Source organism: Taudactylus pleione, unplaced genomic scaffold (genome assembly GCF_031769625.1).
Source record: "Taudactylus pleione unplaced genomic scaffold, aTauple2 ptg000156l, whole genome shotgun sequence".
In the NCBI taxonomy this organism is placed as follows: domain Eukaryota; kingdom Metazoa; phylum Chordata; class Amphibia; order Anura; family Myobatrachidae; genus Taudactylus; species Taudactylus pleione.
The window spans coordinates 12,289,176-12,314,120 of NW_028284558.1; the positions used below are offsets into that span (position 1 = coordinate 12,289,176).

At 43.0% G+C, this 24,945-nt stretch overlaps 1 protein-coding gene across 2 annotated transcripts in view; it reads left to right on the top strand.

Moving 5' to 3' along the window:
• Positions 1 to 24,945, top strand: part of CERS6 (ceramide synthase 6) — a 443,580-nt gene that overhangs the window by 358,959 nt on the left and 59,676 nt on the right. For both annotated transcript variants that reach the window (XM_088474898.1, XM_088474899.1), the window contains exons 7-8: positions 7,472 to 7,600; positions 14,247 to 14,353. In XM_088474898.1, coding sequence (XP_088331024.1) covers positions 7,472 to 7,600; positions 14,247 to 14,353 — 236 coding nt within the window. The remainder of the gene's footprint in view (positions 1 to 7,471; positions 7,601 to 14,246; positions 14,354 to 24,945) is intronic.

Sequence of the window (24,945 nt, forward strand, 5' to 3'; positions counted from 1 at the left end):
CAATTAATTAAACAAAAATTAGACAGAGAGGAAGAGTCCATTATTAAAACCAAAAAATCTAAGATTCTAAGGGATAAGTACGGCATAAAGGGGCCATCAAAAAGAAAAGCAAAAAAAGCAATTACTGCTATACAGAAAGGCGTCAAAAAATCCACAAATACAGAACAAGGACATTTGCAGCCTGTCCCATTAAGAATAACAGATACCAACAATCAGACACCGATTTACAAAACTCTGAATTTAACCTATCAAGAATTTATGACCAGATTACACACTAAACCAACGGACAGTGAAGAACTGATAGAATTGTTGGATCTAAGTACACACATTGAGGAAGATATAGACGAATTTTCTATACACTCCATCAGAGAATTGAGCCCCTCCACAGACCATTACACTAATATTGTAAGACAGTCCTTTGAGAGGGGATGGAGGGACTCTTTGCATAGTAGGGACATATCAACGGAAGAATCAAACCCCATTATCCCTCCCCAAACAAATATCGATACAACAGAGTCACTAATCATTGCAGTACAGGAGGATTTGACATCTGCAAAAAAATGGGGGGAGAATTTTTTAGAATTAGGAACCCAGATACCATTACTAAAAAACAGAATACCACTCACACAAAAAAGAAAATTAAATACGGTAGAAGAGGATGTAGAGGTGGACAAAGGAAACAACACCAAAAAAAACAAAAAGGAAGAAGAGTCTATTCCAATATCCAACAACCATTAGGTGTATTTAATTTGAGCAGCAAGATACTGACGCAACCACAACTGTCGGTACTAAACAAAGGCCTAAAATTTGCACCAGATAACCATTTAGATAAATTTTCCGTTTACAAAGACCTTAAAAACTTCACAAGAAAACTAAGCCTCAAGAAGTATTTTTTGGAACAGAAAATAGAGACCACAACCATTACCGATAGGGATAAATATAAACACACATCCCTGAGACCTCAATCTCGTTTTAATCCTGTACACTTGAAAGGACACTATATACACACCTTCGAAAAGGCTGAGTGATATTGATAAAATCAAAATAGGACCAAAATACACTAAGAACAACATGACCAAAGCAGAAAAAACAGCTTTGACTAGCCTGAAAGAAGACCAGGATTTGATTATCAAACCTGCTGATAAGGGGGGGGGAATAGTGGTACTGGATAAGGCTGATTATATTAAAGAGGCAAGCAGAATTTTGGGGGACACCAACACCTACACCAAATTGAGGGGAGATCCGACAAAACAATATCATGAGGAATTACGCCAACTACTGAAAGAAGGTTTCAATTCAGGGATTCTAAAGAAACATGAATTCGATTTTCTAAATACAGCTCACCCCGTAATACCAGTATTTTACTATCTCCCCAAACTGCACAAAAATACAACAAAACCACCAGGACGACCCATTACATCTGGGATCAACTCATTAACATCTGCACTTTCCCAATATATAGATCAATACTTACAGATTTATGTAAAAGAGCAGAGATCATATTTAAGGGACACCACTCAAGTGTTGAATATATTACAGAACATCAAGTGGACTGAGGACTATTGGCTAGCGACCAGCGATGTCACATCGCTTTATACTATAATAGATCACACCCAGGGCCTGTCCAGTATTAGATATTTTCTGGATCAGGATCCAGAAATAGGAGACACCCAATCAGACTTCTTACTCCAGGGAATAGATTTCATCCTCAAGCATAATTATATGTGGTTTCAGGATGAGTTCTATTTACAGCGATGTGGGACAGCCATGGGGACCAAGTTTGCCCCAAGCTACGCGAATCTCTTTATGAGTCATTGGGAGGATAGTAACATCTGGTCCCCTAATGAGCTTGGGGCAAACTTGGTCCTGTGGAGACGCTATATAGATGATGTGCTCTTTATATGGCAAGGTAGTGAAACATCTTTACAGTCCTTTTTAAAGCACATTAATACCAACAACCGCAACCTAGTGTTCACCACACAATACAGTAAAGAACGGGTACAGTTCTTAGACCTTGACATCTTTATTCGCAATAATGAGATTCACACGAAAACACATCACAAAACAGTAGATGTGAATAGCTACATTAGGGCAGATAGTAACCATCACCCCAATTGGCTGAATAGTGTACCCCTCAGCCAGTTCACACGGGTGAGGAGTAAGTGCTCTAATATAGAGGATTTTAAAGAACAAGGCAAAGATTTAATACAACTTTTTCGAGATAAGGATTATGATATGGCTAAGGTGGAACAAGCTTACAACAAAACACTTGAGAACCCACGAGCCCCGCTCTTAGAATACAAAGACAAAACCTCAAAGATGGTTACTGATAAAGTTTCTTCATCACAAACTATACAAATTCAGCTAACCATATAAAAAAAATTTTGCAAAAACATTGGCCGTTATTACACATGGATGAGAAACTCAACACACTCTTACCCGCACGACCAGATCTAGTTTTTAGAAAAGCTCCAGACTTGGGGAGAAAATTGGTAGTGAATCACATAAGAAATAAACATCATCCAAAACAATCCACTTTAGACAACGAGATAGTGAAGGCGGGGTTCTACCACTGTGGACGATGCAAAGCATGCCGGCAATTATGCTACAGAAGCACAACACCAACACAACAACTAATTGCGTCCAACACAGGAAAAACCTACGACATTAAGAATATGATCACCTGCGATAGCCGAAATGTCATTTATGTCTTAACATGCCCCTGCAAAATACAATATGTAGGAAGGACAACGAGGGCACTAAAAGTGAGAATTAACGAGCACATTAAAAACATAAGGAAATCCTTTATCGGACATAGTGTGTCAGATCACTTTAGAATTATGCATAATAGTAAACCAGATGGCCTCAAGTTCGTAGGACTAGAACTAGTAGAACCCAATTGGAGAGGGGGGGATCATTCAAACAAGATTGATGACAAAGAAAGTCGTTGGATCTTTGAAATGAGGACACTAAAGCCAAATGGTCTCAATATAGACCCATGACATCAGAACATCATCTTTATATGTTCTCTGCAACCTGAGCGACTACACATATCCAACATCCCTGAATATCCAGGTATATAGATTTAACATCTACTCACTAGAGATCAATTCATATAATATGAGAAAATAGTACATTGGGGTGACTCCATGACGGGAATTAACCAACTAAGTCAGTAATATGTAATATTGTCTATAGACTTAGAAATAGATCAAACTGTAACTATAAGTTAACTATTATTACTGCCAAGTACAACAACTAGCTAACCCATTAATCGTGTATAATCACACCCATTACAATTAATTTCAAATTAAAGACAAGTGGAGAACACAACCTAATGGACAAGTTCCTGCAGAACCTAAGGCAAATCAAGTCTAGGTTTATGTGCTTAATGTTCTATGCACATAAACCCATTGTAAACAAAGCAAGTATCACATGATTCAGTACTACACGATACTACATTGGAAAAGCTTAAATAATCTCACCAAAAATGGCCGCCAGCATATTGGAGACAAAGTCTCCGTTTTTACCAATAGCAGAGATCACAATTACAGATGCGGTATAGTTATACCTAGGAACACCTTGCCAGGTCAATTGGTGTCTGCGCACTGCCCACAGAGCATGCGCATGACACAGAACACATCACACTGTTAAGGAGCAAATCGTGCTCTAGCGGATGACGCAGAAGGCGCGAACACACTGGAAACCGGAAGTAACGGAGCGATCAGCAAATGGACTTAACACACAAGGTATTTAAACCCTGCTTCTGGACAGAACAAGTTCACCTACCCTTGAAAAAGTCCCCACATGGGAAGAAACGCGTTGGGACAATACTGATTGATATGCTATTGACTTTTATTCCAGACTATATGCAGTACATGTTCTGATTACATCAGTGTAATGTTATTTTACTATCTGACACCGATTGATGCCCTATTGGGCTAGGTGCAGATTAATAAATTAGTTTTTTACCCCTCATCCATATATCCAGTGATCTGTCCGTACACATTGGCTAGCACTTCTTGCCCTTTACACCCATCACCTCTCACTACGCGGAAGGAGGTACACCTGGTGGACCAGCAGAAGTACGTCGGGACCCAGGTAAGTCCTTATATTCACTTACCACTGCAACATAGTGTCCACCAGCACCTGATACTGCGTTTGTTTTTTGGTGAATTTCTGAGGTGGAGTGGCTGTTATCCAGGACAGAGACCATTTGGAGAAGGGGAGGTTACACCTACCGCGCACACGCCCACCATTATTCTAAGAACTTCAAAAATAACCACCACAACAATTTCACAGTAACTTTGTATATACACAGATGAAAATTCCGCCCAAAGTTTTTGCCCACCAGCAAACACCACCAGGACTGCTGTTTTTAAGAATTACCATCCAACAGCTTCCTTGAGGTGGATTACACCAGGACATTCCAAATAAAGTCCCAAAATTTGGGGAGCTCTCAAATCAAACATAGACATTAAAAAAACACGTACAACCCACTCACGTTTTACAACAGATATATCCCACAAACACCCCGTAGTTTAGTAACAACACATGACACAATAAGCACCTCAGAGCGCAGACACCATATCGTATTATTAGCATTAATCTATTTAAGAAGGTGGGGTTACCTTCTTGGTGTTCAGCAGCTAGAGGTACTACTCTATAGCGCGAAACCCATAACTATTTTTATCTAAACACTTCCATTAAAAACTTTATTGTTTATACAACATACAGGGGTATTCAATTTGGAGCGAAAAGACCGTGCTTGACTTTTCGCTCCACATCGCTGATTTTCCTGGGATAAAGTATTGGGCACGCGCCCGCTTTATCCCTGTATTCAATTAAAAAGCTACGAAAACGGGAGCCGGCGAAATAGGATCGGCAAAAAAAAATGGGATTTACCTGGATTAAATCGTAGGACCCCCCTAAAGCTGTCAAAACATGGGGGATCACTATGCGTACCCACGTTTTAGCCTGCAAATGAAAGTCGGGGTTTTAAATAGCCGCGGCAGGTGTTTTTTTTCCGACATTGAAGAAGTGATGCAGAAGAGCACTTAGGTTATTTTTTCATTTTTTTAAAGTGGTCCCATCAGATTTGAAGTACATGAAAATGGGTACTAGCATATTTTTATGTCCCTAAAGTAATTTTTTGAAATTCTTTGAAATTGAATATGGGGATAATTGAAATCGGAGAAAATGACGTCGATTCTGAAATTTTCGCTCCAAATTGAATACCTCTGATAGTTTCTTGACTCTTCCCGAGCAGGATTTAAATATGGCATGTTTGTGTATAAATTATATGTATATATCAAAATATTATGTGACGTTTGACAAAAAGGAACTACTCTTGCCCCAGACTTTTCTTTCATTGTAGCTAGTAATTTTAATGTCATACATGTGTTTTGTGATGTAATTTACTTATAGCTGAGATTTGTTTATACTTAATCAAACAACAGAGCTTATGATGTTACCTGAGTTGGACAGTACTGTACACTATTGCAACCTTTGCACATTCCTCTCTGCTGCTCAAGATTCATACATTTATTTAAGTAACTTTTGTTTCCTTTATGTTGATAATAAAACTTACAAAGAGCTCTAAGCAAACTTTGAGGCTGGATGATTAAAAATAGGATGTTGCCTTGTGGTATTGCATAATTACATGGTGTTGGTGGCAAGCTTGCCTTTTGGCTGACATTACAAGGTTACCCAACTGGGATTTATCTGCTTGTTGACAATGTTAATATATTTTGGAAAGAAACATAATTTTCCATGCATTCCAGGAATCAATAAGCCATTGTCTGTGAGCTGTGTACAGGCTAGATACTCATTACAATTAGACAAGTAGAATAAAGGGAACTTGTATAAGAATAAGAATAATATTATAGTGAATATGTTTCCATTATGGCAGGGTTTCCCAAATTTGGTCAGCAAGGCACCGTAACAGTCCAGGTTTTAAGGATATCTATTCTTGTGCACAGACGGTAAAATCACATTGACTGATGTACTAATTAAATCACCTGTGCTTAAGCATGGATATCCCTAAAACCTGGCCTGTTAGGGTGCCTTGAGGACCAAGTTTGGGAACCACTGCATTAAAGTGATAATACTATATAGATTAATTTTGAATAAATGACTGGGTACAGAAACTGACCATGATATATACAGTACACAGAGATGCTTACTACTGTATATATCTGTACATCAGTGATTCCTTCTGGTAGCCAGTTAGCTAATTAGCAACATGTAAGAGGCAAATAAAAGGGGGAGAGAGGGAGGGATAGAAAATAGGGGGAGAAAATAGGGGGAGAGAGGGAGAGAGGGAGGGAGAGAAAATAGATTAAGGTGGGAAGAATAGGTGATTATGGGGGAGATGTGAGGAATAGAAGGAGATGGGAGGAATAGGGGGAGAATGGTGGGAAGGTGTGTGAAGAGAAAGGAAAATAAAGCCCTGTACAATAGCTAGTGACCTGGTGAATGATGGGTCCAAAATATTAGTTTTATATATATATATAGGTTTTCAGCAACGTATGTAATATTTTTTAAGTGAAGCAATAAAGAGATTTGAATAAATAAGAAGAAATACTTGCATATTGGGCCCGATTGTGAGGCACACGCAAAACGGGCGCAACTGTGGGCGGCTGCTGCAGTCATATTTGGAGGGTGTGGTACAAAATGTCAACATTCAGAATGTTAACATCACAATATCGACATGGGCGTTTTGTCATCATGTTAAATGTCGACATTCAGAATGTAGCCAGTATTTTCAGGTGATTGTAACCTTAACAGCAACATAACCCTAACAGTAGCCTATCCCTAACCCTAAAATGGACTGTCGACATTCACAATGTTGACATGATGACAATGTTGGCATTATGTCCTTGTCAATATTGTGAATGCTGACATTCTGAATGTCAACATAATGACTGCATGCCAGATTTGGAATCAGGCAAATGCTAATGCTAGAATCAGGACCATTATGCATATACTATATCAACATTTTTAATAATTTATTTTGAGTAGTTGCTTCAATGGGTGAGAGGCTCTGGAATACATTTAAGGAATCAAGGGGGTGATTTAAGGTTTAGGGAACACTACTCTACATCTTTCTATATATTCATATGTGTTGTAACCCTAATAGTGAAACTTATACTTGTTACTCAGGAACTTGGAGAATGATAGAAGAACACTCTCTTCCCTTAATAGTTGTCAATGCTGTTGATTGGACAAGCCACAGTAGCCAGCCAAACAGCTGCAGTGACACCCCACTCAATGTAGCCTGTACACTTTAAAACTTATTTTTGCTGACACAGGTGAGTAGCTCCATGAAGTGCAGGTCCTGGGCGCCAGATTCTCAGCTACATGTTTTAGTGTTTTTTTATCTGGAAATCTATTCATCTGTATTGATTTGTTTCTTTCTATACATTTTTACCTCTTTGTACATGTAATCATAATATTTGTTCTCTTTCAGGACTTCTGCATAATGTTTCTTCATCATCTTGCAACAGTATCTCTCATTACATTCTCATATGTAAACAACATGGTACGAGTAGGTACCTTAGTGATGTGCCTTCATGACATGGCGGATGTTCTTCTAGAGGTGAGGCTCAAGATTCCCAGGCAAATGAGGTTGCAGATCAGCTGACGTTCTAGACTACAGCAGAGACTACTGTTTGGCATTATACAGTAATTGTAGGAAGATAAATAAGACAATTATGTAGCATTAAGTTTGCCAATCTATACCTTTGCTTTCATTTGTCTGCAAAATTCTCCAAAATAGGTACAGGAATCAATGTAATGTAAATGGAGGTGAATAAGGAGTCTGAATTTAGTTAAATATGTTATAGCATGAGCTGTCCTGCAAACTGGGAGATACAGATGTCCTCATATACTATTGCTGCAGTCACACCAAACAGCCCTTCTCGGCGCGCCAGGTACCCTGGGTCTTTTTCTTTCACCCGTCTATGACACAAATGGATGTGAAAATTGCTTTGCGGGACTGCACTGATTCATTTGATATGTGACACTTGCATATCTGTATGTGACTGAGTCTAAACCTGTATATGAAGTGATTGATGCAGTGGTTGCGCCAAGTTCCGTATGCTTCGTATACAGATTCAGTCACATACTTATACAGGGGCATATTTATAAAGGGGCCCGTATGCACCGCTCACCCTGCACCCATAGTATACTTACCATTCCGGATTCCCACGTTGGTGTCTGCGATGTAAAAATGGCTGGTAAATGGCCGCCGCGGTAATTTTCCCGGTGACCTGCGCATGCGCTATAGACTCTGGGCACACTCTAGTGCCCAGAGTCTATAAGTGCGGTGCTGGCCGTGCAGCCGCCGGACTGAGAGGAGAGGGCCCGTGGCGGAGACTGCACATGGGCCCCCTCCTCTCTAGAAACGCCCTTGCGCTTATATATATAAGTGTCACATATCAAATTAATCAGTGCAATCTTAAAAAAACGTTTGCGACTAAGACACATTTTCAGGTGAAAAATACACTTGGCGCACGAGTCGCACAGGACCTAGCGGCTCACTCGGGCCAGGCGTATCACACCATTTTCCATTGTGCTTCATGTGAGACTTTGTATGTGTGTTTGTTACATCAATTCCAGTGGGTATGCAGTCGTGAAACCGGCTGCCTTAATACCGACAGCCGGCTTTCCAGTTGCTTTATCCCGGCGTGGGATAATGGCCGGCGTCTATATCTAGATGCCTGTCATTTACCCGGCTCAGGCGCCGCGAGCCGACAGCGCACGGGGGGGGAAGGGTTTGGTTTAGGGCTCCCGGGGGGGACTTAGGGTTAGGCAGCCCCCTGGGAGGGTTAGGCTAGGGTAAGGGCGAGTTAGGGTTAGGCACCCCGGGGGGGAGGTTAGGGTTAGGCACCCCCCCGGGGGACTTAGGTTTAGGCAGCGGGGAAAGGGGGGATTAGGGTTAGGCACAGGGGGGAGGTTAGGGTTAGGCACCCCTAAGGAGGGTTAGGGTTAGGGGATTAGGTTAGTTTATGCTTACCTTAGGGACGATCGGGATTTCCAGTGCTGTCGGGCTTCCGCTGCCGGGCTCTGCTGATCTGTCGGGCTGCCGCTGCCGGGAATTGAACTGCCGGCCATGCGGCAGCCGGGATTCCATACCGATTCCTTCCAGTAAGATTAAAGTCACAGCCTAGTGTCTCTAGTACACTGTGTGCAACATTTCCCTGTTGATGGCCACCTCATGCCATATGGTGCAAAGATTCTCAGTGTACGAGGACACATCTGTACATTGGGCCTGATTCCGAGATTTACGCTAATGCAATTGTGATCTTTTATGAATCACATTAGCGAAAATATGCTAATGTCTTCCAAAGTTTACCTGAGCATAGGGACACCCATGAAACATTGTTTTAACGGCCGTGACACACCTGCGTTTACCTAACCACCCCCCGTTACCTCCCCCAAACACTGACTACCTGTCACTCACTTTGTGAGTGAATCCTCTCTGCGACCGTAATCACTGTCCAATCACTGTCCGTGCGCAGTACGGCTTTCACGCATGAGCAATGGCTAAAACTCGCTAAATATGTCTAACTATCGGCCTTGTGTAAATCTCTGAATCAGGCCTATTGTGATTGTGTTTAACACATTTGTAGTTTGGGGAATATTTACACAGTATACTACTGAATAACATTGCCAGCAATATCTTATTGACAATTTTATTGGTAGGGGCCCCTACAATTTAGTTTCCCTGGGGCCCCCTCAAACCTTAATCTGGTCCTGCTAGTTAGTGCTTTGCAAAACGGCAGAGTGAGGTCACTGGGCCTGATTCAGACCCGTTCGCTAGGCTGCATTTGCACGTAGCCAGCCGATGTCTGCAATGTGCGCATGCGTACGCATCGCAGTGTGCGACCAGTCCATGCGATTGCAAAGCGATCGCCCCTTTTATATAGACGCCTCTCTAGATGGAGTGACAGGACGAGCCGTTTGTGGGTGGGGACAGTGGTTTGTCGATGGAAACGAGGGAGCGGTTATGCGAACGCAGGCATGTCTGAGCATCTTAACGCCATTTCAGAGGCGTGCATAATTAAGATACAGTGCCATAGTACATCACAGGGTTGACTCATATGGGGGCAATCTCACCTCGGTAAGTACTTCTCTTGGGATAATTTTTCCTTTCTCTAGTTATATTTCGTAGTGCAAGTACATTAATAAGCACACATAAAGAAATAAAAATTTGTAAATAGTTGGCACTTTGAGGTGAAATTATTACATGGGACATGTACATTTCATCCACAGCCCAAAAATCAATAAAATGCTGCGCAAAACGGGTTTGGTATATTATGATGACATTCCTCATGTCAACATTGTCGTAATGTGTGGCACGTCAACATTGATCACATTGAAATTCATCATGTTGACACTCACTCTTATACTGCTTGAGAAAGCGTCAAGGAGCCTTGAAACGCGTCAAGTTTTACCCATCAGTGAGAAATATGTTATCTTATTCTTGTTTTATTTTAATTTGTGATCTATATGATTTTATGCCTATATGTTATATTTTGGTGCTGTATGTTTTTTTTTTATAAATGTTATACTTGGCTGCATACTGACTGTCTGTTATAGTGAAAACTGTTTTTATTATATTAACACATTTGTCCAGGACAGAACAGTAATGTATTATAGAAATTCTGTTTATAAATAATAAGTTATTTTTAAACTTGTTTGGGTTATTCCTATGTTATACAGTAAACATCTGGTTATTAATTCTGAGGGTACCAGTTCTACTTTATTAATCTGTGACATCCCTGTGGCTCTTTCCAGATTAATTCATGTGTGCCTTCCTAAATGGGGGAGTGTGAATGCCTAGTCACAGCTGGGTGTCATAGACACATGTTTTGTGTATATACAGATGTGTCCTCATACATCTAGCCTCCTTGCACGTTAAACAGCCCTTCTAGTTGTGCCATGCCGCGGCGTGACTCAGTATCACCAAGTGTCTTTTCATGAAGCTGTTTACCTTCAAATGTGTTTTATTCGCACACAGTAGCACACAGAACATAGGCATGCCGCATATTATTTCAATCAGCAGAAGCTGCTTGTGCTACCTATTCTCATCACTGTGCGAATAAGATGCTTTTGAAGGTAAAAAGTCACAAGAGCTCCTGCGTTATGTGTAGCATGACTTGTAGCGCACAGAGGACACATCTGTACCTTCCCAGCGCTCGAGAGTCCTCAACTGATGAAATGTTGACAAAACTTTCCTGGTGGTCTAGCAGTGGCATACCTAGTGCAACGGGTACGGCAGCTCCAGTGGTGTGTTCCAGCTCCAACTGATGGCTGTTCTTTCGTCTGTTTTGGTGGTTGGTTTCTCTAACATAACAAACTCCTTAGTGCCTAACCCTAATCCTCCGCTCCCGTATCCTAACCTTAACCGAGCAGTGCAGAATGTCGACATTTCAACAATGTCAACATCTTAACTGTTGACATTGTGGTGTAGACACAGTGGCATAACTACTATAGGTGCAGGGGGTGCAGCCAGGGATCAGGCCATACCCCCCCGCCCCCTCTTCACTGCCCTCTCCTCGCTTTACGTGCTCGTTGGTAGCACCCCTCTCTGTGGTTGCGTCCTCCTGGATGGCTCCGCCTCCGGCTCCCTTTCATTGACTGATAATGGGAGGAGGCGTGGCCTCTTCCCAGCATCAGTCAGTGAGGAGAGAGGGAGCCGACCGGGAGAGGCGGTGTGTGCCTACCCTGCGCACCGCGACCACAGAGCAGGTAAGTTGAGGAGAGAGGAGTGAGGAGGGTGCGGGGGGGGCGTGGACCAAGAGGGGGGGCGCTCGGACTGGGGGGGGCGGGGACCTATGGGGGCCCATGAAAATTTTGCTATGGTGCCCCCTTAGGTCTAGTAACACCCCTGTGTAGACATTATGATTGTCAACATGTAAATGTTGACATAATGACTGCATCCTGTGCAAAACACCAGTACAGCTAATTAGCAATAATCACCAAGGACCATGTAGATTAGGCGCAATTGTGCATAAAAATGTATTGTTACTATTATATTTTTTCAAGAAAACAATACAAGGCAAACTAGGTGGATGGATATCTTTAGTTTTATGTGGAGTTGCATTTCACAGCACAGTTTTACTGCATCAGTGCTTTACAGAGGATGTGGTCAGCAAGTCGATTGTAACAATGTCGACATTCATAATGTCTATGATGCTGACATTTTTTAAATGTTGACAGCTGACAATATTGACATGTTCACAATTGTAAATGTCGACAAGTGAAATTCAGACATTTTGCAAAATGCCGACATTAGGTTTAGTAACATACTTGCCTCCTCAAGCACTGTTTTGTGACATTAGGCGCAACCAGCGACTAAAACCACAAATGCCGGAACAGCCACTTGGTTAGGCTTAGGGCTAAGGTTAGGTTTAGGGTACTTACCACTGGAACAGCCACATTGCCGCACCACCGATTGTCGACATTGTTAACATTTCATCAGTGTCAACAATCTGAACAAAGGCCCTCATTCAGAGCCGTTCGCTATTTGCGTTCGTTCGTTCAAAAACAAGGGGTGGCTATGCAAATGATCCGTTCGCACATTGCAGTCTGTTCACACCTCTAAGTCTGAACGAGCGAGTAAAACATACGCTCTTTTATTTCTTAAAAACGCCCCCTGGCCGCTCGCACCATACGTCATGTCCGCTATTTATTAGATTAATCGAGTACATCGAACAGGATATGAACTGCTCGCTATTCTTGTGGTTGGTTTTTTCAACCGCTATTTTGCGAGCAGTTCTGAGTTTAAAAAAACCAAGCGACGTGGTCATTGACGCTGCTATGTTAATTAGGCACACCCATAAAACGCCCGTTTTGACCTTTAAGCACGCCTGCGAACGGATCTCCACTCCCCGTTTTCAAGCACCTTCCCCTGTTATCACCCACATACGCCTCATTCTGTCACTCAAAATAGCAGGCACTCGCTATATTGCGTACAAATGTTTTTCGGCCGCACTGACTGGTTCGCGCATGCGTACTAAAAACCGTACACATGCGCAGATGTGCGAACATCGCTCGGAACGAGCGTACTGCGCTAGCGAGTGGCTCTGAATGAGGGCCAAAGTCCTGTAGACTACCCTGCTCTTTTCACTGTCTAATTCTTAGGGGCCAGTTTAATAAATGTGAGCATCCATGTTATGCCACTTATGATGCATTTAGAACTCTTCCCTCCTGCTGTGATCTGACTTGACTAAAGCAAAACAAAATCTCTGAGTTGGAACTGTGGGCCTCATTCAGTACAGATCGCAATTGCAATCGCAGCTGCGATTTCGTATGGAACGCAGCTGCTAAAATTTGCTAATGCCTGCCAAAGCTCTGCCAGCATAGGGACGCCCACTGCTGCTTTCTCATATCCGTCCAACCTCACTTTTCTGCGTAAACATCGGTACCATCGAAACATGCCGGCGTCACACAGCACTTACAGCAGCTCTGACCAGTCACAGACACTGATAATATGACAATAATTGAGCACTTTAAAAATATATAAATAAGAATAAAAGCGCAATACCTGTGGGATGTAAAATTGGTTATTATATAAAATGTTTGAATAGCCACTTTTGCTAATGTGAACAGTCCGTATCTAACTTTGTGCAGGGTTCCGATTGTGCCAGCTCTAAAACTGCTCTGGTGGTAGCAGCCTGTGATGTATTCTAACTGTCCCTATTGCTACCTTCCATTTGTTGCTGCGCTTGACGCTGGCTGGTTCCTTCTTCTGTCCGTCTGCTCCGACTGCTTGTAAAAGCGCTGCTGTGACGGGACTCTGGGTGTATGGTGTCTGTTGCTTCCTTCACCCGCAGAAACTGCAAGCCTTGTCGCACGCAGAGCGCTCTCATGATGCACAAGCAATCCAAATGTCTAATTTATGCGCGCCCATGAAACAGCATCAAATGGACAAGCACGCCTGTGGTTTGTCTGACCACTCCCCCGTCACCACCCCCAACTGCTGACAGCCTGTCACTCTGCAATGGATTCCTTTGTGCCTCCGTAGTGCGGCTTGTAAACATGCGCAATGGCAATCGTTCTACTGCGTTCGGAATCGCTATTGTGTACGCTGCTGAATCAGACCCAGTGTTTTGTTTTTTTTTTCTTAATTCTTATGCACAAAAATAATTTGCAAGACGGAAATAAGAATATGTAATTGGTTGATAACATGTTGCAGCTTACAGTCAGGTTACAATTTCTCTTCTTTTATTTCCTAGGCTGCCAAAATGGCAAATTATTCCAAGTGTCAAAAACTGTGCGACCTCCTGTTTGTCGTGTTTGCTATGGTGTTCGTAATTGCTAGGCTTGGTCTCTTCCCGTTATGGTAAGTAATGATGACATGGAACAAAATGACTTGTATTGAGAAATGATGATTATTTTCGGAGCTTAAGTAACTTTTTTTTCTAATGCGATAATACCAGCGTCCAGCTTTTCCTGCTTTTAGTGCTTTGCTTAGAATCAGTTTATTTTAGTATTACTGATTCTTATTTGCTCTTATTCTAATATATTTTTGTGCAAGAAGATTTGCAGTGGATATGACAGTATCTAATTATCAGTGAAGTCGTGAAACAGATTTGTAAGTGTATGATTATTACATCAGTATAAAACCAAATAAAAAATGCAGTAAAATACTTTTTACTGTAATTCATCACAACATACGATATCTACTGTATGGGGCATATTTATATCAAAGTGAGAAAAGCCCCCACAATCATTGTTATTTTCGCTTTGCCCTTTATATCAGAAGGGCAGTGGCATATCTATAGTGGGTACAGGGTACGAGGTGCACACAAACCCCTGTGTCCATGTAGTCCACGGTCTTCTACTTCCAGTTCGCAGCTGCTCCGTTTCTTCTATACTCCTCAGTGATTTTTCTTTTCTGAGATGGTTGGCTGCCCTTTATTGTTTATATTGTTGGGGCTGAATACATGACCACTATGAGGACCAGATATATGTAAATGTTGTGGTAAGATTTTGCTATAGTGACTGCTTCTGATGTCACGTCCTGTTTTTAATTGCCTGCACATGTTTCTCAGTATAAATGTGGTGGCCTGGGTGGTGGCACTGTGATCTGTGCTGTGATGTTGTATCTTTGCTGCTATAATGTATCTTTTAGCCATGCTGACGAAGATTCATGTGGAATTGAAATATCGACTTTGCTCGGCTGAAGTTTGAACAGTGCTTAAATAAACAAGCTAATTATTATCAGTGATGTGGTGTGTGCCCTCCTTCCAGACTCTGGATCCTATATTTTATATTGTGGCTGCTGATGTTGGCACCTACTGAGGAGCACCCCTAACTGGCCGATGTCATTGATAGATGAGAGTGCAGAACTTTTCTGCTTATATATAATATACACTGAAGTGCCAAAAGTCATGGGATAGATGTCTAGTATTGTGTAGGACCTCCTCTAGCCTGGCAAAGTACTTCAAATCGACGTGGTATCGATTCCACAAGTTGACGGAAGATCTCTGGAGAGATGTTGACCCATGTCATCAGGATAGCTTCCCACTGCTCCCTTATATTTGTAGGTGCAGGATCTTTTGGTGGGAATGGACCTCTCCACCACATCCCATAAATGCTTGATTGGGTTCATGTCGGGCAAAGTTGATGGCCACAAAATTCATCAGAACTCTCCACAATGCTTCTCTAATCAATTTTGGACAACTTGGGCAAATGACACAGTGCATTATTCCACTGGGATCTACCGTTGTTGTGGGGGTACATGAAGTCCATGAAGGGCTGCAAATGGTCATCAAGCAATGCAACATGGCAGTTACCGGACAATGATGTGCTCAGACAGACGAGCGGACCCAACCCATGCCATGTAAACACACTCCACATAAAGATGGAGCCACCACCAGCCTGCATAGTGCCTTGTTGACAATTGGAGTCCATGGCCTCATGGGGTCTGCACCACACCCAAACCCTACCATGAACCCAAAACAACTAGAACTGTGACTTATCAGACTACACCACGCCAGTCCTCCAGGGACCAATTAGCAACATCACGAGCCCAGCTAAGATGCTGTGTATGGTGTTGTAGTGTTAACAAGGGCACTCTGGTGAGTCTTCAGTTCCCATATCTCATGGAAGCTAAAGAACACTGCACTGACCTACTGGATATGCATTGAATGTGGATGTGATTTGAGCCAGTGTCGCTTGTCTGTTCCATGGACAATTCTGGCCAGAAGTCTCTGGTCATGATCACTAAACACCCATGTTTGGCCACTTCGCTGTCCATGGTGGGTGGTAATGTCCCATCCGTCGGGCACCCACTATCATGCCCCGTTCAATTTCTGATAATTCATGTTGCCTTGCCATGAGCAGCCTAGCCAGTGTTCAGACTGATTCACGAGATGTGAGATTACAACTGATGCAGGTGTGGGCATTTCCAAGACATCACAATACAGTGGCACTACCTACCATTACCTTTACATGCTGCTAGTCATTACTTTTGGCATCTCAGTGTATATATATACTGTATATATATATATGTACCGTGTTTCCCCGATAATAAGACCTACCCTGAAAATAAGCTCTACCCTTACTTTTGTAGCCCGGTCTAAAATAAGCCCTACCCCGAAAATGAGACCTACCTTTTTTTCTTTTTGAGCTGGGAATGCTGCAGAGACCAGCGTTCCCAGTCATGCAGTGTGCGGGTGACGTCATGACGTCACCCGCGCGCTGAGGATCCTGTGCGGCCGCGCCTGCTGGATCATATTAGATCCAGTCAGCGCGCAAGTGAAAGGGACATCCCGGACGGCGGTGACTCAGGTAAGTACCGTACTTGCACTGCAATAAGGGGGCCTGCATAAAGGACACTGCTACAGGGGGGGCCTGCATAAGGGGCACTGCTACACAAGGAAGGCTGCATAAGGGGCACTGCTACAGGGGTGGGCCTGCATAAGGGGCACTGCTACACAAGGGAGGCAGCATAAGGGGCACTGCTACGGGGGGGGGCCTGCATAAGGGGCACTGCTACACAAGGGAGGCAGCATAAGGGGCACTGCTACAGGGGGGGCCTGCATAAGGGGTACTGCTACAGGGGGGCCTGCATAAGGGGCTGTCAATGTTAGTTAAAATAAGACCTACCCCGAAAATAAGCCCTATGGTGTTTTTTGGAACCAAAAAAAAAATAAGACAGTGTCTTATTATCGGGGAAACACGGTATACAGTCAGGTGCATAAATATTGTGACATTGACAGAATTTTCATATTTTGGCCTCTATTCACCACCACAATGGCTTTGAAATGAAATAAACAATATGTGCTTTAACTGCAGACTTTCAGATTTAATTTGAGGGTAATTACATCCAAATCAGGTGAACGGTGTAGGAATTACAACGGTTGTTATAGTGCCTCCCACTTTTTAAAGCGCCAAAAGTAATGGGACAAACTAAACAATCCTAAATCTAACTTTCACTTTTTAATACTTTGTTGCAAATCCTTTGCAGGCATTTACAGCCTGAAGTCTGGAATGCATAGACATCACCAGACGCTGGGTTTCATCCCTGGCGATGCTCTGCCAGGCCTCTACTGCAAATGTCCAGTTCCTTCCTTGTTCTTGGGACATTTTCCCTTCAGTTTTGTCTTCATCAAGTGAAATGCATGCTCAATCGGATTCAGGTCAGGGGATTGACTTGGCCATTGCATAACATTCCACTTTTTAGCCTTAAAAAACTCTTTGGTTGCTTTTGCAGTATGATTCGGGTCATTGTCCATCTGCACTGTGAAGCGCCGTCCAATGAGTTCTGAAGCATTTGACTGAATATGAGCATATAACATTGCCCGAAACACTTCAGAATTCATTCTGCTGCTTTTGTCAGCAGTCACATCATCAATAAATACAAGGGATCCAGTTCCATTGGCAGTCATACATGCCCACGCCATGACACTACCACCACCATGCTTCACTGATGAGGTGGTATGTTTTGGATCATGAGCAGTTCCTTTCCTTCTCCATACTCTTCTCTTCCCATAACTCTGGTACAAGTTGATCTTTGTCTCATCTGTCCATAGGATGTTGTTCCAGAACTGTAATGGCTTTTTTAGATGTTGTTTGGCAAACTCTAATCTGGTCTTCCTGTTTTTGTGGCTCACCAATTGTTTACATCTTGTGGTGAACCCTCTATATTCACTCTTGTGAAGTCTTCTCTTGATTGTTGACTTTGACACATATACACCTACCTCCTGGAGAGTGTTCTTGATTTGGCCAACTGTTGTGAAGGGGTTTTTCTTCACCAGGGAAATAATTCTCCTGTCATCCACCACAGTTGTTTTCCGTGGTCTTCCGGGTCTTTTGGTGTTGCTGAGCTCTCCGGTGCGTTCTTTCTTTTTAAGAATGTTCCAAACAGTTGATTTGGACACACCTAATGTTTTTGCTATCTCTCTGATGGGTTTGTTTTGATTTTTCTGCCTAATGATGGCTTGCTTCACTAATAGTGACAGCTCTTTGGATCTCATATTGAGAGTCGACAGCAACTGATTCCAAATGCAAATGTCACACCTAGAATCAACTCCAGACCTTTTACCTGCTTAATTGATAATGAAATAACGAGGGAATAGCCCACACCTGTCCATGAAATAGCTTTTGAGTTGATAGTCCCATTACTTTTGGCCCCTTAAAAAGTGGGAGGCACATATAGAAACCGTTGTAATTCCTACACCGTTCACCTGATTTGGATGTAATTACCCTCAAATTAAATCTGAAAGTCTGCAGTTAAAGCACATCTTGTTTGTTTCATTTCAAAGCCATTGTGGTGGTGAATAGAGGCCAAAATATGAAAATTCTGTCAATGTCCCAATATTTATGCACCTGACTGTATATATATATATATATATATATATTTGTATATATTTATATGTAGCGACAGGTGAGGAGGTAGCAGGGATAGACTGACACCGGAGCACCTGGCCACTTGCATAGCCATCGCACCGGCCATAAGATATTGACAGCGCAGTTTGGCTGGGGCAAGCAGGAGTTGTGCTGCCCCAGGGCTTTGCACCCTGGGCTATGGTACCAGCCCACGATTTGCATCATTATGCTCCCTGTCCTGCTAATTTTACTAGAAAGTGTGTGGGATGTGGGAGGGACAACTATTCTCCTGGGAGTACAGTGGTCTACAGTTGGGAGTTTCCCAGATGTTCCAGTAAGTATGACATGATAATACGAAGAAGAAAGCATGTGTTTGAAGAGCACAAATGAGAAAGTGCAATGTCTTGCCCTTGGCACTGTTATCCACACTCTATTTTCCTTGGTCTTGGTCTTTTGATTTTGTCTCTGACCTTGTCATACACTTAGGGGGTCATTCAGACCTGCTCGCGGGCAGCAGTACGCTCTCAAGCGGGTCGATGTTCCCCACTCCCGCATGCGCGAGACCCGGGGAGCGACGGGCTTTCCATCACTCCGACTCTCGCACCAAAGGGGGTGTGCTGTCGATGTTGATTGACAGCACGACCTCTTTGGTGGGCGTGCCGGGGACGTGCCTCCCAGATGGAGGCGTTCCCAAGCCGGCCTCACTGACATCACTAGTGATGACAGTGGGAGTGATTTTGGCTCTGATAGAGCCAAAATCACTCCAGCGCTTGTGGCAGGGAGACCCTACCGCAGGGTCTCCATCGCAAGTCCGATGGTCGCGATGGTCAAGACCATCGCGACCATCTTTTTGGCCACTCGCATATGCTGTGGGTGGTCACCCACAGCTATACGAGCGGCCAGGGAGCCGCTCCATTTTCATGGAGGAGCTCCCTGATTCAGAGCGAGCGCTCTGGTCAGAGCGTTCAGCTCTGAATCAGGCCCTTAATTTGTTCTGGAGAAAATGGCTAGAACATGTGGATTACAGAGGAAGAGAAAGATTGTGAGATCATGGATTTGTATGGCCTTAATGAGCTTTTTTTTAATTTTTATTGTGGCACTTTAATAAACACTCATCTTGCTCAACCTAAATTGTACTTCCAAGTTAAATATTGCTTCCATTATCAGTTCCACTGTATGACAGGTTAATTTGCATGCTGTGTAAATGTTACTGTTGGGAGTCTTGTTTCCCGAATCCTTCCTTTCTTTATAAATTCCCTGATCACTGACATGCATGGCGATGATGGTTGACAACTTTGCAACTTTCGCTTCGTTGTCAGTCAGTGCAGTGTAAGTGTCAGGAGAGCATCATCTAACATTGTCTCTTGCAATTATATTCTGATCGGCGCTGACTCTACTGCCTTAAACAAGGAAAATACAAAACACCTCAGACTTTCACAGTCTCTTGGCATTTGAAAATGTCATTAGCAGTTCTCAGTCATGGAGGGGCAGACATTATTAATCTTTGCCATATGTAGTAATGTTGCAGCATCCTTATCTATATTCCTACTAGCAACGTGTGAATAGGGGTTTAATATTCAATAGGATGGTGTGCCTTAGTAACTAGAGCTCAGCCTATTGAGCAATTGAAATTACATCCCCTCGGTGTTTATCACAAATTCAGTTGTATGGTAATTTGCTGTGTGCATTGCCCATTATAATTTTTGGATATGGGACCTTGCTAAAGCCATGAGATTTACTTATAGTGTGAGCAAAAGATAGTTTTGTTGTTATTATTATTGTGCCTGATTCAGAGTTGTACGTTATGCTGATGTTTTCGCAAATGGAGCAATTTTTTTGCCACTGCACATGTGTCTGAGTTGCACAGTGCATGCGTCAAGGTACATTACCGTAGTTGCACGCTGCAATTCTTTCTTCTCAGTGTGAGTGACAGGCAGGTAGCGTTTAGGGGAAGCAACGGGGAGTGCAGACTCTATTGTTCCACAGAGGAACCATGAGAGGAATGTTAGGGAGAAGCCCATACACCCTAGAGCACAGGTTCTCAACTTGGTCCTCAGGACTCCAACCAGTGCATGTTTGCCAGTTCTCACAGAATCACAAATTAAATAATTAGCTCCACCTGTGGATCTTTTAAAATGTGTCGGTGAGTAATGACTACGTCTGTGCTCCTGCTGGGTGACCTGGAAAACGTGAACTGTTTGGGGTCCTGAGGACTGAGTTTGAGAACCACTGCCTTAGAGCAGTAGTCCCATAGGGTAAATCTAAGAGGAAGGATGAGATGAATAGGCGGAGGTCTGTGTATAAAGGGTATCACAAATGTCTATTTCTTTATGTTTTTTTTCATTGGTACAACTACATACTATACTGGTTTTCTTACATTAGTATTTGGGGAGGTGAGGTCAGAGCACTGCTGGCACAAGACTGGAAGCCTCTGGAAAACTTATTTGGATTCCCACCAGTCAGTCATTGTCCAGAAATATTTAAAAATTGTAAACATACTATATGACAGTTTAATAAGCACAACATGCATTCCCATATTCTTACAAAATGCAAGTGTGTTGAAATGTGTCAGTTATGCCTAGGCTGATCATGTGACTGACTTACATCATAAATAGAAGTTGTGATGTCACTCAGCCGGGATATAAATGTCATTGCTGGGTACAGTACAGTCAGTTATTAGTTGCCTGGCAGCAGGAATGTACTGTACATATTTACTGGTTTTCAGCCACTAGCTGTGCTAGTTTTCATATCACATAATCTAATGTAATTTTATATATTTAGAAATGTATTTATGATCAAGTGACTTCAGTTCTACAAAATATCTGAAAATAATGAACATATTAATTTGCTTACATTACAAAATCGTTTGGTTTTATTAAGCTGTGTACACACAGTACGACTTAAATGGACAATATGAACGATATCGATCATATCGTTATCGTTCATATCGTGCAGTTTTCGGCCACGAACCACCTGCGATGCGCTGGCACATATGGTCGATATCAATATCGACCATCGTCTGTGCATGCAAGCCAACCTGGTCGATATCGACCAGGTTACTATCGTTGATCGCGGGTCGTTATAGTCATTGGTGGGTACATGGTGTGCTGGATGATCGATATCGATAGTACAGAGCACCCGGGGAATCGAACAACGATATAGTTATCATTGTCAATTGTCCCATGTGTACGCACCATAATTAAGTTTGACCGATGTATAGTCCTTAAATTAAGCATCAAATTTGGGGCCTGATTCAGACCCACTCGCAAGCGACTGTCCGCTCGGAAGTGGGTCGATGGTGTGCACTGAGCATGCGCACGACGGAGGGAGCTCCGTCGTGCGCATGCGCCAGACGCGACGAGCGAAGGAAAGTCCTTCGCTCGTTGTGTCTGATCAAAGGGGGCGTGCTGTCGATGTTGATTGACAGCACGCCCCCTTTGGTAGGCGTGCCGGGGGCGTGCCTCCCTGACGGGGGCGTTCCCACGGGAACGCCTCCCGTCAGAAGCCGGCCCACTGACATCACTAGTGATGTCAGTGGGAGTGATTTTGGCTCTGATAGAGCCAAAATCACTCCGGAGCTTGCGGTTGAAAACCTCAACCGCAGGCTCCGGCTCGCAGTTTCGATGGTCGCGATGGTCAAGACCATCGCGGCCATCAAACAGCACGCTCGTATAGCCTGTGGGTGGTGACCCACAGCTATACGAGCGTCCAGGAGGACGCTCCATTTTCATGGAGGGCGGCCCTCATTCAGAGCGTGCGCTCTGCTCAGAGCGTACGGCTCTGAATGAGGGCCCTGGTCAACAGAGTAGTAAATTCATACTTTCCAACTGTCCTGCATTTCCAGACTCCGGGGCAGAGTAGGCCAGACTCCATGATGCGTGTTGCAGCCCTCTTCCTAAGTGAAGTGGGTGGTCCAAATGGCTTTGCTTCATTGCTGTCCCTCCCTCTGCTTTACACTGCTGGGAATCATGGCTTTGTATAGCGGGGCAGGGGTCATGATGATGCAATCAAGGCACCACGTAGGAAAATCCAACCACAAGCACTGCGAGCAGTTCAGACGCCTTTTGATGTACTCGATTAATCTAATAAATAGCGGAGATGACGTAGGATGCAAGCGGCCAGGGGGCATAGAGGCGTCAACAGACCGCAAAGAGCGAGCGCTCAATTTAAATAGCCGGCCCCTTTTTCTGAACGAGCGAGCGCAAATAGCGTCCGGCTCTGAATCAGGCCCTATGTTCATATAGCTGTAACAGAGCCGCTGCTACACACCTCCCTGGCAGGTGCGGATTACATTGTACTAATAACCACTGATGGAAAATAGGCCCTGATTCAGAGCTGGACGCTCTGACAGAGCACTCGCTCTACTCCAAGCCCTAATTATCACATATTGCCGTTTAGTAAATTTAGGTGAAACTAAAATAATGTGAAAACTATGTGTAAGCACCCCTTCTCACTTTATTTTAATTAAAATAATGTTAATAAATAGAGCCCTTAGTATTCATACCATTCACCAGCCACAGCTTACACTGTACTGATAGCATTAGTAAGGATACAGTATTCACACCATTCCTATCAGCAACTGTTACACAGGTCTGAGAGCCAAGAACAGGATCCAACACCTCACAGTTTTCCCAGTTACATTTAGGATCAGTGTTTATACAGCTCCTAGAAATATATCGCGACTTGGCTGCGAACATTATATTTTCAGCAGCATTAAAGAATTAGGGGCCACAAATGTATGTACTATAGTATGTCTCACTTTTAAATATCAATACTGTTGTAAATTATACTTAACTCTCGGTAGATGTGACCTACAGACAGATGTGTCCTTTTCCATCTGCAAATGTGCCCGCAAGTCGCAGCGGTGAGCTAGATGGAAAAGGACACATCTGTATGGTGACCCTGCCTCTAACACAATTGGTCCTCTCTAATTATAATAACAAGGAATATTCTGCCATAATAAGAGGGTTTTCCCTCCTAAGAGGGAAAACTCCATAATATTCCTACGGATTCATGACAATAATAGACAGCAGCAAATATATACATATAACTATTCTTTAAAGATATCTATGAAAGGTTTCTATGGAGGCTCCTTTTGTGGTCAAAAACGGGAGACGGCAGCTGATAATCTCAGATATCTGCTGTGGTCCCCTGTCCATACATTTGGTGGATACTGATTATTTGCGGGTACCCCTGAATATGGGTGTTATACTGCTAATAATGTTAATGTTCGATCAATAGGCCCCTATAAGACATTTTCTTTTTTTTTAAACATAATTTCTGATGCACTGTTACTGGAGCAGTAATGTAATCATATGAAAATTATATAAATATATTAGATATAATAGCATTTAACGTTAATACCTATTAGGTTCCTGTAACCATTTTAATTGCTTTTCTTTCTTCACTTCCGCACATGTGAATATTCTTCTACTTGTTTTCACATTTTTCTCTTTAACATCATTGGGATGGATATCCTAGCGCACAGAATGTGTGTTTGTGTAACTAAGGGAAGTACTGCTGCCTTGAGTGGGGATACCCATCCTCACTGGTTATACTAGAAAATTGGGTTGTGTAGCGCTCAGACCTATTGCTAAGTGGTAAATGATTGGGTGATGTGTAAAGAAGAATGGAACCAATATGTTGCAAGATAATAGTTTACTGTTCTCAATAGACAGCAGCAATAAACAGAATATTGGTACTTGTACATAGAAATGTAGCAATCATAGATGTGGGTTGATGGTATGAACAAATATTGTAATGTGCAAATGACACAAGTGGGGCAATCTTGTACATGCAACAAAACAAAACAAAAACAAATGCAAAACAAGTCAAAGTGGTGATGTCCAGTAACAATGTTAGTGCGGCATGTGTTTGCTGTAAAGTGGAAGTTGGTAGTGGGTATTATCAGTACCCGGGATGGTCTATTCCGGTATTCAGAGAGTCCAATACGTGGCTAAGCAGAGTCTAGTTTCCACCTAGTGTTGTGGACTGTTCAGAGCTTGGGGCAGCGTCCCGCTTACCTGTCTGGTCGTCCTGGTTATGCGTGGTTGGTGCCTGGATACTTGTGGATATGTAACAGAGAGACGTGGGCATGGG